Genomic DNA, 14,381 nt, shown 5'->3' on the forward strand with positions numbered 1-14,381 from the left:
GGCAGTACTTCCAGAAGTACAGACCTTTCTAAGGGGGGTTATGCACATGCACCCACCCTTTGTCCCTCCCACGCCTCCATGGGACCTCAATGTGGTCTTGACCTTTCTCCAGCTGGATTGGTTCGAACTCTTACATAGGGTGGATTTGAAATATCTAACGGGGAAGACAGTTATGTTACTGGCCTTAGCTTCCGCTCGATGGGGGTCAGAATTGGGGGCCTCATCCTATAAGAACCTGTACTTGATATTTCATGAAGATTGGGCAGAGTTTATAACTTGCCCACACTTTGCCGAAGGTAGTGTCAGACTTTCATGTGAATCAACCGATTGTGGTTCCAGTGTTATCCAAAACTTTCAGTCCTCCAAAGCCACTGTATGCAGTTAGGGCTTTGTAGATCTACATCAAAAGGACTGTTCATCACAGGAAGTCTGATTTGCTTTTTGTCCTTTATGAAGCTACTAAAATTGGTTGCCCTGCCTCTAAGCAGTCTATTGCTAGGTTGCACAGATTGACTATTCAACAAGCCTATACTTCAGCAGCTCTGCTGCTGCCGAGTTCTAATAAGGCCCACTCCACAAGGTCGGTGGGGTCTTCCTTGGCATCTGCCCATGATGTCTCAGCCTTACAGTTGTGCCGGGCAGCTACTTGGTCTGGTTCAAACATGTTTGTAAGGTTCTATAGGTTCAACACCTTGGCCCAGGATGACCTTCAGTTTGGTCATGTGGTTTTGCAGGGGTCTCGGCACTCTCCCACCCATTCTGGGAGCTTTGGGACGTCCCCATGGTAATCTTCAATTTCCAGTATCCACTAGGATGTTAGAGAAAAGTGGAATTTAATACCTACCACTAATTCCTTTTCTCATAGTCCATAGTGGATACTGGGCGCCCACTTCAGTGCTTCATTTTCTGCTTACCTGGTTGTAAGTGTTCTTGGTTTGGTTTGCTGTTGCTTTCCCTGTTCCATGTTTGGTTAGCGTTGCTATCCTTCTATAGTTAGCATTGCTTTCCTCTATTCTGGTCAGCTCTGATATCTTCATTGTGTGTGTTGGTTCGTTACCTCACCGCTGTTAGGGGTACATTTACTAAGCAGTGATAAGAGCGGAGAAGTGAGCCAGTGGAGAAGTTGCCCCATCAACCAATCAGCACTGAAGTAACATCTATAATTTGCATACTATAAAATGATACAGAGCTGCTGATTGGTTGATGGGGAAATATCTCCACTGGCTCACTTCTCTGATCTTATCACTGCTTAGTAAATGTACCCCTTTGTGTTATATCCTTCTCTCAAAGTATGTCCATCTCCTCGGGCACAGTTTTCCTAGACTGAAGGGCAGATTTATTAAGCCTGTGAAGTGATAAAGTGGATGGTGATAAAGCACCAGCTAGTCAGCTCCTGTCATTTTTCAAACCCAGCCTGTGACAGGTTAGTTAAGATGTGATTGGCTGGCACTTTATCACCTTCCACTTTATCACTTCACCAGGCTTAATAAATATGCCCCTGAGTCTGCTTGGAGGGGCATAGAAGGGAGGAGCCAGTACACACTAATCATTTCTTAAAGTGCCAGGCTCCATTGAACCCAATCTATACCCCATGGTAATCTTCAATTTCCAGTATCCACTACGGACTACGAGAATAGGAATTACCGGCAAGTATTGAATTCCCCTTTTAAATGCGTAAGTTCTGCAGTTTTAACTGTTTTGTGAGTGTAGTGGTGCTGATTAATATGATCAGACTGTAGCTGTTTAATATAAAGCTATGAAGGGGTTACTACACCCTTAGCCAACTGATTATTTTTACCTATGTGAAATACCACCCACCCTATTCATTAGGCTCACTTTTAATTGGAATGTTTTGTGCCAGTACTTTTTCGTTATTATAAATAGACACAGAGGGACACAGGTCACAGGCATTGCAGTAATTGTGCTGCGTTCATAATGGCGCTGAACATAACAGGGACCCTTCTCCTGGCTGCTGGGGTCACTCTTCTCATTTACCTCATACAATGGTGGAAACATATAAAGCAGAGGAACCTGCCCCCGGGGCCCACACCTCTGCCCCTTCTGGGGAATATCATGCAGATCAGCATCACAGAATTTCCACAGTCTTTGCTGAAGGTAAGTTGGGGCAATTATTCCCTCATTATTGCAGTATAAGAGTATTTACTGTATAACAATATTATGCAGTCCTCATTGCAGTTGTCTCTGTAATTTATTTCCTCTATATGTAATTATATCCCCTGAGATTAAATACATTGACAGAGCGTTTAGACACAGATACAGTACATGAGATATGTGGAAATGGGATATTAAGCACTCGTGGTCAGAAGCCACCTGTTATATGGTGACATAGTTTTATCACCATTACTTTAATATTGAATAGTAAAACAAGTAATAAAATGAAGTATATATCAACCTTTAACTATACTTAACACAGTGACTTGATGGGAGGACATTACTAGTTAGAATCATTTTATATGTTAAAATACTCAGATTTGTCCGAGAACATGTCCTGGAGATATATACAACAAAAGCGTATACAGTCTGTTACACACTAGCGTATGGTTATGACTAGAGATGAGCGGGTTCGGTTCGCCGAGAACCAAACCCTACCGAACTCCGCGTGTCAAACAAGGTTCTGCGCCCGGCTCGGTTATTCCCGCCTGACTCGGAAAACACGAATGAGGCAAAAAAAGGTCATCATCTCGCTGTCAGATTCTCGAGGGATTCGGATTCCATATAAAGAGCCGCCATTTTCACTCGGGCATTGTAGAGAGGGCTGAGAGGACGTGGTTACATTCTCTGTGTCAGGTCTCAGTATCAGTGCTCATTGTCTTCTGCTGCATCGTGCTGCTCAGAAATACTAATACTAGTACAGTGTCTTGTGCTGCATCTTGCTGCTGTAAGGTGCTGTGGGAGCAGTGTCCTGTGACTGTGCATCGGCCATCATCATTCCAGTCACAGTGGTGACAATTCCAGAGTTTATTTGTGCTGCTGACTAATAATAATACTAGTACAGTGTCTTGTGCTGCTTAGTGCCAGTTCTCAGTAGTATCATCAGTGCTCAGTATCAGTGTTCATTAACTTGTGCTGCATTGTGCTGCTCAGTAATACATTACTAATACTAGTACAGTGTTTTGTGCTGCATCTTGCTGCTGTAGGGTGCTGTGGTAGTAGTGTCCTGTGACTGCATCGGTCATCATCATTCCAGTGACAGTGGTATCTGGGGGGTGACAATTCCAGAGTGCTTTTGTGCTGCTCGCTCATACTAATACTAGTACAGTGTCTTGTGCTGCTCAGTCTCAGTTCTCAGTAGTATAATCGGTGCTCAGTATCACTGCTCAGTAGTATCATCAGTGCTCAGTATCACTGGTCAGTGCTCAGTTTCTTGTTCTGCATCGTGCTGCTCAGTGTCGGTTCTCAGTAGTATCATCAGTGCTCAATATCACTGCTCAGTAGTATCATCAGTACTCAGTATCACTGGTCAGTGCTCAGTGTCTTGTGCTGCAGTGTCAGTTTTCAGTAATATCAGTGCTCAGTATCACTGCTCAGTGGTATCATCAGTGCTCAGTATCACTGGTCAGTGCTCAGTGTCTTGTGCTGCTCAGTGTCAGTTCTCAGTATCAGTGCTCAGTATTACTGCTCAGTAGTATCAGTTGCTCAGTATCACTGGTCAGTGCTCAGTTTCTTGTTCTACATCGTGCTGCTCAGTATCATTGATCAGTAGTATCATCAGTGCTCCATATCACTGCTCAGTAGTATCATCAGTACTCAGCATCACTGGTCAGTGCTCAGTGTCTTGTGCTGCAGTGTCAGTTCTCAGTAGTATCAGTGCTCAGTATCACTTCTCAGTATTATCATCAGTGCTCAGTATCGCTGGTCAGTGCTCAGTGTCTTGTGCTGCATCTTGCTGCTGTTGGGTGCTGTGGTAGTGTCCTGTCACTGTGCATAGGTCATCATGATTCCAGTCACAGTGGTATCTGATATCTATCCAGTGGTATCTAATTCCAGACATTACTGCCATCTAATTCCAGATATATTACTGCCATATAATTCCACAAATTAAAAAATGGAGAACAAAAATTTGGAGGGTAAAATAGGGAAAGACCAATATCTACTTCCACCTAGTGCTTAAGCTGCTACCACCAGTCATGGCAGAGACGATGAAATGCCATCAACGTAGTCTGCCAGTGCAGATACCCAATGTTATAGTAGAGAGTATGTAAAAACCAAAAAGCAAAAGTTCAGTAAAATGACCCAAAAATTTAAATTAAAATTGTCTGAGGAGAAGCGTAAACTTGCCAATATGCCATTTACGACACGGAGTGGCAAGGAACGGCTAAGGCCCTCTCGTATGTTCCTCGTGACTAGTGGTTCAGCTTCACATGACGATGGAAGCACTCATCCTCCCACTAGAAGAATGAAAAAAGAGTTAAGCTGGCAAAAGCACAGCAAAAAACTGTGCATTCTAAATCACAAATCCCCAAGGAGAGTCCAAATGTGTCGGTGGATGCGATGCCTGACCTTCCCAACACAGGATGGGAAGAGGTGGCTCCTTCCACCAGTTGCATGCCCACTGCAAGTGCTTGAAGGAGCACCCACAGTCCATTTTGTGATATTGAAATTGAAGATCTCACTGTTTAAGTACACCAGGATGAGCATATGGGGGGTGTTGGCGCTGAGGAGGAAGTTGACGAGGAGGATTCTGATGATGATGTGGTTTGTTTAAATCAGGCACCCCGTGAGACAGTTGTTGTCTGTGGGATGAATAAGGCCATTGACATGCCTGATCAAAATACCAATAAAAAATCCCCTCTTCGATGTGGAATTATTTCAACAGAAATGCGGACAACAGGTGTCAAGCCATGTGTTGCATTTGTCAAGCCGTAATAAGTAGGGGTAAGGACGTTAACCACCTAGGAACATCCTCCCTTATACGTCACCGGGAGCGCATTCATCAGAAGTCATTGACAAGTTCAAAAACTTTGGGTAACAGCAGAAGCAGTCCACTGACAACTAAATACCTTTTTCATCTTGTACCTAAGCTCCTGCAAACCACACCACCAACTCTCTTAATGTCAATTTCCTCCTTAGACAGGAATGCCAACAGTCCTGCTGGTCATGTCACTGGCAAGACTGATGAGTCCTCTCCTAACTGGGATTCCTCTGATGGATCCTTGAGTGGAACGCCTACTGCTGCTGGAGCTGCTGTTTTTGCTGCTGGTAGTTAATCGTCATCCCAGAGGGGAAGTCGGAAGACCACTTGTACTACTTCCATTAAGCAATTGACTGTCCAACCGTCCTTTGTGAGGAAGATGAAATATCACAGCAGTCATCCTGTTGCAAAGCAGATAACTCAGGCCTTGACAACGCTGTTGGTGTAAGACGTGCGTCCGGTTTCCACCATTAGTTCACAGGGACTTTGAGAAATGCTTGAGGTAGTGTGTCCCCAGTACCAAATCCCATCTAGGTTCCACTTCAGTAGGCAGGTGATACTGAGAATGTATAGTGATGTCAAAGTGTCCTCAGCGTACTAAAAAATGCAGTTGTACCCACTGTACACTTAACCACGGCCATGTGGACAAGTGGAGCAGGGCAGACTAAGGACTATATGACTGTGACAGCCCACTGGGTAGATATATTGCCTTCCGCAGCAACAGCGGCGGCACCAGTAGCAGCATCTCGCAAATGCCAACTCGTTCCTAGGCAGGCTACGCTTTTTATCACCGCTGTCCGTAAGAGGCACACCGCTGACAACCTGTTACGGAAACTGAGTGACATCATCGCACAATAGCTCACCCCACTTAGACTCTCCTGGGGATTTGTGATATCTGACAACGCCACGAATATTGTGCGTGCATTACATGTTGTCAAATTCCAGCACGTTCCATGTTTTGCACATACAATTAATTTGGTGGTGCATATTTTTTTTTTAAAATGACAGGGGCGTGCAGGAGATGCTGACGGTGGCCCGAAAAACTGTAGGCCACTTTCGGCATTCAGCCACCACGTGCTGAAGACTGGAGCACCAGCAAACACTCCTGAACCTAACCTGAGATCACCTGAAGCAAGAGGTGGTGACGAGGTGTAATTCAACCCTCTATATGCTTCAGAGGATGGAGGAGCAACAAAAGGCCATTCAAGCCTATACATCTGCCTACGATATAGGCAAAGGAGGGGGAATGCACCTGACTCTAATGCAGTGGAGAATGATTTCCGTGTTGTGCAAGGTTCTCCAACCCTTTGAACTTGAAGTCAGTTCAGACACTGCCAGCTTAACTCGGGCCATTCCTCTCATCAGGCTTTTGCAGAAGCAGCTGGAGAGATTGAAGGAGGAACTAAGACAGAGCGATTCTGCTAGGCATGTGGGACTTGTGGATGGAGCCCTTCATTCGCTTAACCAGTAGTCATAGGTGGTCAATCTGTTGAAATCAGAGCACTACATTTTGGCCACCGTGCTCGATCCTAGGTTTAAAGTCTACGTCATACTGTATCTCTCATTCTGGCAGGCACAAGTCTGCAGATGTTCAAAGACCTGCTGGTGAGACAATTGTCAAGTCAAGCGGAACGTGACCCATCAACAGCCCCTCTTTCATTATCTACCACAACTGGAGCTGCCAGGAAAAGTATAAAATTTCAAAACCCACCTGCTGGCGGTGATGCAGGTCAGTCAGGAGCAAGTGCTGACATCTGTTCCGGACTGAAGGACCTGCCAACGATTACTGACATGTCGTCTACTGTCACTGCATATCATTCTGTCACCATTGAACGAATTGTGGAGGATTATATGGGTGACAGCATCACTGTAGGCATGTCAGACAATCCATATGTATACTGGCAGAAAAAAGAGGCAATTTGGAGGTTTTTGCACAAACTGGCTTTATTTTACCTAAGTTGCCGCCCTCCAGTGTGTACTCCGAAAGAGTGTTTAGTGCAGCCACTCACCTTGTCAGCGATCAGCATAGGAGGTTACTTCCAGAAAATGTGGAGAAGATGATGTTCATCAAAATAAATTATAAATTCCTCTGTGGAGACATTTATCAACAATTGCCTCCAGAAAGTACACAGGAACCAGTGATGGTGGATTCCAGTGGGCACAAATTAATCTGTGATGAGGAGGAGGAGGATCTACACCCTGAAATGTGTGAGGAATCTGAGGGTGAGGATGAGAACTACATCCTGCCTCTGTAGAGCCAGTTTGTGCAAGGAGAGATTAATTGCTTCTTTTTTTGTGGGGGCTCCAACAAACCAATCATTTCAGCCACAGTCGTGTGGCAGACCCTGTCGCTGAAATGATTGGTTTGTTAGAGTGTGCATGTCCTGTTTATACAACATAAGGATGGGTGGGAGCGCCCAAGGACAATTCCATCTTGCACCTCTTTTTTTAATTTATTATTTGCATCATGTGAAATCACCCGAATCCAAAACGCATTTGAATCCAAAACCCAAAAGGGTGGTTTTGCCAAAACGTGTCCGAATCCAAAACACGACGGCGGACCTGAATCCAAAACACCAATATCGAAAAATGCCCGATGGACATCTCTAGTTGTTATGACTGGTGCATGTGTAGATCACACAAAGTAATGCTCCACCTATAAAGTAATGCTGAAACTACATGTACAAATCACAACGATTACACAATAGTAATAAAATATGTGTTTGGAATTAGTTAACTGACGCTCTGTTTGCTTTTTAACAGAGATATAATACATACATATTTTGAATTACATCTATTCTAAACCGATTTTCTACTTAAGGTGTAATACTACTTAGTGATGAGCGGGTTCGGTTTCTGAGAAACCGAACCCCCCCGAGCTTAACTCTTTTTACATGGGTCCGAGCCATACTCCCGTATGGCTCGGTTAACCTGAGCGCGCCTGAACGTCATCATCCCGCTGTCGGATTCTCGCGAGATTCGGATTCTATATAAGCAGCTGCGCTTCGCCGCCATTTTCACATGTGCATTGAGATTGATAGTGAGAGGACGTGGCTGGCGTCCTCTCCGTTTATTTATATACGAGACAGTTGATCTGATTATTGCTTATCTTTGCTTGTTTACTTTACTTTACTATTGTGGGGAGGATTGAAGAGCAGCTGTTAGGAGTACAGTGCAAAGTTTTGCTAATAGTGACCACCAGTTTTTTATCCGTTCTCTTCCTGAAAAAAACGCTCCATACCATATCTGTGCTCAGTGTGCTGCATGCTATATCTGTGCTGAGTGCTCACACTGCTTAATTGTGGGGACTGGGGAGCAGCTATAGCAGGAGTACAGTGCAGAGTTTTGCTGACAGAGACCACCAGTATACGTTTTTCTGCCTGAAAAACACTCCTGTGGCTTTTTTTTTTATACTAGTAGTTTAGCAGTTTGCTGACAGTGTCCACCAGGTCCATTATACTGTATATAGCAGTACGGCAGGCCACTGCTGTACCTACCTCTGTGTCGTCACTTGTCATCCATAAAGTATACTATCCATCCATCTACATTGTATACCTGTGGTGGCTTTTTTTTTTATATACTAGTAGTTTAGCAGTTTGCTGACAGTGTCCACCAGGTCCATTATACTGTATATAGCAGTACGGTAGGCCACTGCTGTGCCTACCTCTGTGTCGTCACTCGTCATCCATAAAGTATACTATCCATCCATCTACATTGTATACCTGTGGTGCCTTTTAGTTGTTTGCATTAAAATATGGAGAACAAAAATATGGAGGTAAAAAAAATAGGGAAAGATCAAGATCCACTTCCACCTCGTGCTGAAGCTGCTGCCACTAGTCATGGCCGAGACGATGAAATGCCATCAACGTCGTCTGCCAAGGCCGATGCCCAATATCATAGTACAGAGCATGTAAAATCCAAAACACAAAAGTTCAGTAAAATGACCCAAAAATCAAAATTAATAGCGTCTGAGGAGAAGCGCAAACTTGCCAATATGCCATTTACGACACGGCGTGGCAAGGAACGGCTGAGGCCCTGGCCTATGTTCATGGCTAGTGGTTCAGCTTCATATGACGATGGAAGCACTCATCCTCTCGCTAGAAAAAAGAAAAGGCTTAAGCTGGCAAAAGCACATCAAAGAACTGTGCGTTCTTCGAAATCACAAATACCCAAAGAGAGTCCAATTGTGTCAGTTGCGATGCCTGACTTTCCCAACACTGGACGGGAAAAGCTTGCGCCTTCCACCATTTGCACGCCCCCTGCAAGTGCTGGAAGGAGCACCCGCAGTCCAGTTCCTGATAGTCAAAATGAAGATGTCAGTGTTGAAGTACACCAGGATGAGGATATGGGTGTTGCTGGCGCTGGGGAGAAAATTGACAAGGAGGATTCTGATGGTGAGGTGGTTTGTTTAAGTCAGGCACCCGGGGAGACACCTGTTGTCCGTGGGAGGAATATGGCCATTGACATGCCTGATCAAAATACAAAAAAAATTAGCTCTTCGGTGTGGAATTATTTCAACACAAATGCAGACAACAGGTGTCAAGCCGTGTGTTGCCTTTGTCAAGCTGTAGTAAGTAGGGGTAAGGACGTTAACCACCTCGGAACATCCTCCCTTATACGAAACCTGCAGCGCATTCATCATAAGTCAGTGACAAGTTCAAAAACTTTGGGCGACAGCGGAAGCAGTCCACTGACCAGTAAATCCCTTCCTCTTGTAACCAAGCTCCTGCAAACCACACCACCAACTCCCTCAGTGTCAATTTCCTCCTTACCCAGGAAAGCCAATAGTCCTGCAGGCCATGTCACTGGCAAGTCTGACGAGTCCTCTCCTGCATGGGATTCCTCCGATGCATCCTTGAGTGTAATGCCTACTGCTGCTGGCGCTGCTGCTGTTGCTGCTGGGAGTCGATCGTCATCCCAGAGGGGAAGTATGAAGACCACTTGTATTACTTTCAGTAAGCAATTGACTGTACAACAGTCCTTTGCGAGGAAGATGAAATATCACAGCAGTTATCCTGCTGCAAAGTGGATATTGAGGCCTTGGCAGCTTGGGCGGTGAGAAACGTGGTTCCGGTATCCATCGTTAATTCAGAGCCAACTATAGACTTGATTGAGGTACTGTGTCCCCGGTACCAAATACCATCTAGGTTCCATTTCTCTAGGCAGGCGATACCGAAAATGTACACAGACCTCAGAAAAAGACTAACCAGTGTCCTAAAAAATGCAGTTGTACCCAATGTCCACTTAACCACGGACATGTGGACAATTGGAGCAGGGCAGACTCAGGACTATATGACTGTGACAGCCCAATGGGTAGATGTATTGCCTCCCGCTGAAAGAACAGCAGCGGCGGCACCAGTAGCAGCATCTCGCAAATGCCAACTCGTTCCTATGCAGGCTACGCTTTGTAGATTGCAGATTACGCACACAGCTGAAATCCTCTTACGGCAACTGAGGAAGATCATCGAAGAATGGCTTACCCCAATTGGACTCTCCTGGGGATTTGTGACATCGGACAACGCCAGCAATATTGTGCGTGCATTACATCTGGGCAAATTCCTGCACGTCCCATGTTTTGCACATACCTTGAATTTGGTGGTGCAGAATTATTTAAGAAACGACAGGGGCGTGCAAGAGATGCTGTCGGTGGCCCGAAGAATTGTGGGCCACTTTCGGCGTTCAGGCACCGTGTACAGAAGACTGGAGCACCACCAAAAATTCCTGAACCTGCCCTGCCATCATCTGAAGCAAGAGGTGGTAACGAGGTGGAATTCAACCCTCTATATGCTTCAGAGGATGGAAGAGCAGCAAAAGGCCATTCAAGCCTATACATCTGGCCACGATATAGGCAAAGGAGGTGGAATGCACCTGTCTCAAGCGCAGTGGAGAATAATTTCAACGTTGTGCAAGGTTCTGCAACCCTTTGAACTTGCCACACGTGAAGTCAGTTCAGACACTGCCAGCCTGAGTCAGGTCATTCCCCTCATCAGGCTTTTGCAGAAGAAGCTGGAGACATTGAAGGAGGAGCTAAAACAGAGCGATTCCGCTAGGCATGTGGGACTTGTGGATGGAGATCTTAATTCACTTAAACAGGATTCACGGGTTGTCAATCTGTTGAAATCAGAGCACTACATTTTGGCCACCGTGCTCGATCCTAGATTTAAAAGCTACGTTGTATCTCTCTTTCCGGCAGACACACGTCTGCAGGGGTTCAAAGACCTGCTGGTGAGAAAATTGTCAAGTGAAGCGGAACGTGACCCGTCAACAGCTCCTCCACATTCTCCCGCAACTGGGGGTGCGAGGAAAAGGCTAAGAATTCCAAGCCCACCCGCTGGCGGTGATGCAGGGCAGTCTGGAGCGAGTGCTGACATCTGGTCCAGACTGAAGGATCTGCCAACGATTACTGACATGTCGTCTACTGTCACTGCATATGATTTTGTCACCATTGAAAGAATGGTGGAGGATTATATGACTGACCGCATCCAAGTAGGCACGTCAGACAGTCCGTACGTATGCTGGCAGGAAAAAGAGGCAATTTGGAGGCCCTTGCACAAACTGGCTTTATTCTACCTAAATTGCCCTCCCTCCAGTGTGTACTCCGTAAGAGTGTTTAGTGCAGCCGCTCACCTTGTCAGCAATCGGTGTACGAGGTTACTTCCAGAAAATGTGGAGAAGATGATGTTCATTAAAATGAATTATAATCAATTCCTCCGTGGAGACATTCACCAGCAGCAATTGCCTACAGAAAGTACACGGTGACCTGAGATGGTGGATTCCAGTGGGGACAAATTAATAATCTGTGAGGAGGGGGATGTACACAGTGAAAGGGGTGATGAATCGGAGGATGAGGAGGAGGTGGACATCTTGCCTCTGTAGAGCCAGTTTGTGCAAGGAGAGATTGATTGCTTCTTTTTTGGTGGGGGCCCAATCTAACCATTCATTTCAGTCACAGTCGTGTGGCAGACCCTGTCACTGAAATGATGGATTCGTTAAAGTGTGCATGTCCTGTTTATACAACATAAGGGTGGGTGGGAGGGCGAGCCCAAGGACAATTCCATCTTGCGCCTCTTTTTTCTTTCATTTTTCTTTGCATCATGTGCTGTTTGGGGAGTACTTTTTTCAAGTGCCATCCTGTCTGACTCTGCAGTGCCACTCCTATATGGGCCAGGTGTGTGTGTCGGCCACTTGTGTCGCTTAGCTTAGTCACACAGCGACTTTTGTGCGCCTCCTTTTTTTCTTTGCATCATGTGCTGTTTGGGGAGTATTTTTTTCAAGTGCCATCCTGTCTGACTCTGCAGTGCCACTCCTATATGGGCCAGGTGTGTGTGTCGGCCACTTGTGTCGCTTAGCTTAGTCACACAGCGACCTTTGTGCGCCTCCTTTTTTTCTTTGCATCATGTGTGTTTGGGGAGTATTTTTTTCAAGTGCCATCCTGTCTGACACTGCAGTGCCACTCCTAGATGGGCCAGGTGTGTGTGTCGGCCACTTGTGTCGCTTAGCTTAGTCACACAGCGACCTTTGTGCGCCTCCTTTTTTTATTTGCATCATGTGCTGTTTGGGTTTTTTTTTTTCAAGTGCCATCCTGTCTGACACTGCAGTGCCACTCATAGATGGGCCAGGTGTTTGTGTCGGCCACTTGTGTCGCTTAGCTTAGCCATCCAGCGACCTCGGTGCAAATTTTAAGACTAAAAATAATACTGTGAGGTGTTCAGAATAGACTGAAAATGAGTGGAAATTATGGTTATTTAGGTTAATAATACTATGGGATCAAAATGACCCCCAAATTCTATGATTTAAGCTGTTTTTTTAGGGTTTTTTGAAAAAAACACCCGAATCCAAAACACACCCGAATCAGACAACACAATTTTGGTGAGGTTTTGCCAAAACGCATCCGAACCCAAAACACGGCCGCGGAACCAAACCCAAAACCAAAACACAAAACCCGAAAAATTTCCGGTGCACATCACTAATACTACTTTATTTCCCTAAAAGGACACCCTTATATCAGATGGAATAACCTGGTCAGCAGTGATTTATAAAGCAGTGTTGAGACTTGTATGTATAAATTACAATGATTACACAATAGTAATAAAATATGTGTTTGGAATTACAGTCAACTGAAAATCTGCTTGCTGTTTAACAGCAATATAATATATACTGTATGTATTTGAAATGACATCTATTCTAAACCAATGTCCTACTTAAGGTGTAATTTCATTATTCTAAAAGGACACTCCTATATCACATGGAATAATCTGGTCAGCTGTGTATTGTGAAACAAAATATATAAAAAGTAATTATAGGGGTGGTATTCATGTGACCGCCGGTCAGCTGACCGACATTCACATGACCTCCTCCACGAGCCCGACGGCTCACTCTCCCGATGGTCGGCATGCCGACCAATAGGGACTATTTCCACTCGTGGGTGTCCACAACACCCATAGAGTGGGAATAGAACCCGTGGCGACCGCACTTGCCCCTCCCCGCCGGGATCCCGGCATCGGTATGCCATACTACACCCTAATTATAGAATTAGACAATTGCAATCTGAGCTGTCTTTGGTTAAGTGCTATTTAGACACTATAGCAGTGCCTTTGATATAATGAGGGCCGTTTTCACGGGCCGATGTGAGAGATGTGTGCTGAGTGAGTGGGGGAAGACAGGGGGTGGGCACTCATTTCACCCAGCAGGTGAAATGAGCGACCTGCTAGATTGGCCTGCATGGCAGGCCAATCTAGCACGAACGATAGCGATGCGCTGGGCTGCGCATCGCTATCACAGTGGGGGCTACACACGGCGCAATCATGCTTAAAATCTAAGCAATCTAGTCAGATTGCTTAGATTTTAAGCAGCAATTGCTCCGTGAGTACCCCCCTATAGATACAAATGTATCAGGTACAGGAATTTGGCTCATAGTGGGCAACAAACAGTTACTGAATCAACTGCAAGGGTAATTTATATATCCTTTAATATTCCTAGAGAATATTATTTCATTTATATAGCTTATATCATACATACAGTATATGTGTATGTTGAAGAGTGCATAATAAAAACACCAACATGAAAGAAAATTGAGTAAGAGAATACAGTTGATACATTTATAACAAACTACCTTCATTTAAATCACATAAAAACGGATCATGATAACATAGGGGGTAATTTCAAGTTGATCGCAGCAGGAATTTTGTTAGCAGTTGGGCAAAACCATGTGCTCTGCAGAGGGGGGCAGATTTAACATGTGCAGAGAGAGTTAGATTTGGGTGGGGTGTGTTCAATCTGCAATCTAATTTGCAGTGTAAAAATAAAGCAGTCAGTATTTACCCTGCACAGAAACAAAATAACCCACCAAAATCTAACTCTCTCTGCACATGTTATATCTGCCTCCCCTGCAGTGCACATGGTTTTGCCAAACTGCTAACAAAATTCCTGCTGCGATCAACTTGGAATT

General features: G+C 45.1%; 1 protein-coding gene across 2 annotated transcripts in view; it reads left to right on the forward strand.

Moving 5' to 3' along the window:
- Positions 1-1,887: 1,887 nt before the first annotated feature.
- The window catches only part of LOC134949309 (cytochrome P450 2B1-like), a 184,648-nt gene continuing 172,154 nt past the window's right edge, over positions 1,888-14,381 (forward strand). Inside the window, exon 1 of one of the 2 annotated variants that reach the window (XM_063937806.1) lies at positions 1,888-2,115. In XM_063937806.1, coding sequence (XP_063793876.1) covers positions 1,936-2,115 — 180 coding nt within the window. In that variant the 5' untranslated portion in view covers positions 1,888-1,935. The remainder of the gene's footprint in view (positions 2,116-14,381) is intronic. The other variant, XM_063937807.1, reaches the window with a different exon arrangement.

This window comes from Pseudophryne corroboree, chromosome 8 (genome assembly GCF_028390025.1).
Source record: "Pseudophryne corroboree isolate aPseCor3 chromosome 8, aPseCor3.hap2, whole genome shotgun sequence".
Lineage (NCBI taxonomy): Eukaryota > Metazoa > Chordata > Amphibia > Anura > Myobatrachidae > Pseudophryne > Pseudophryne corroboree.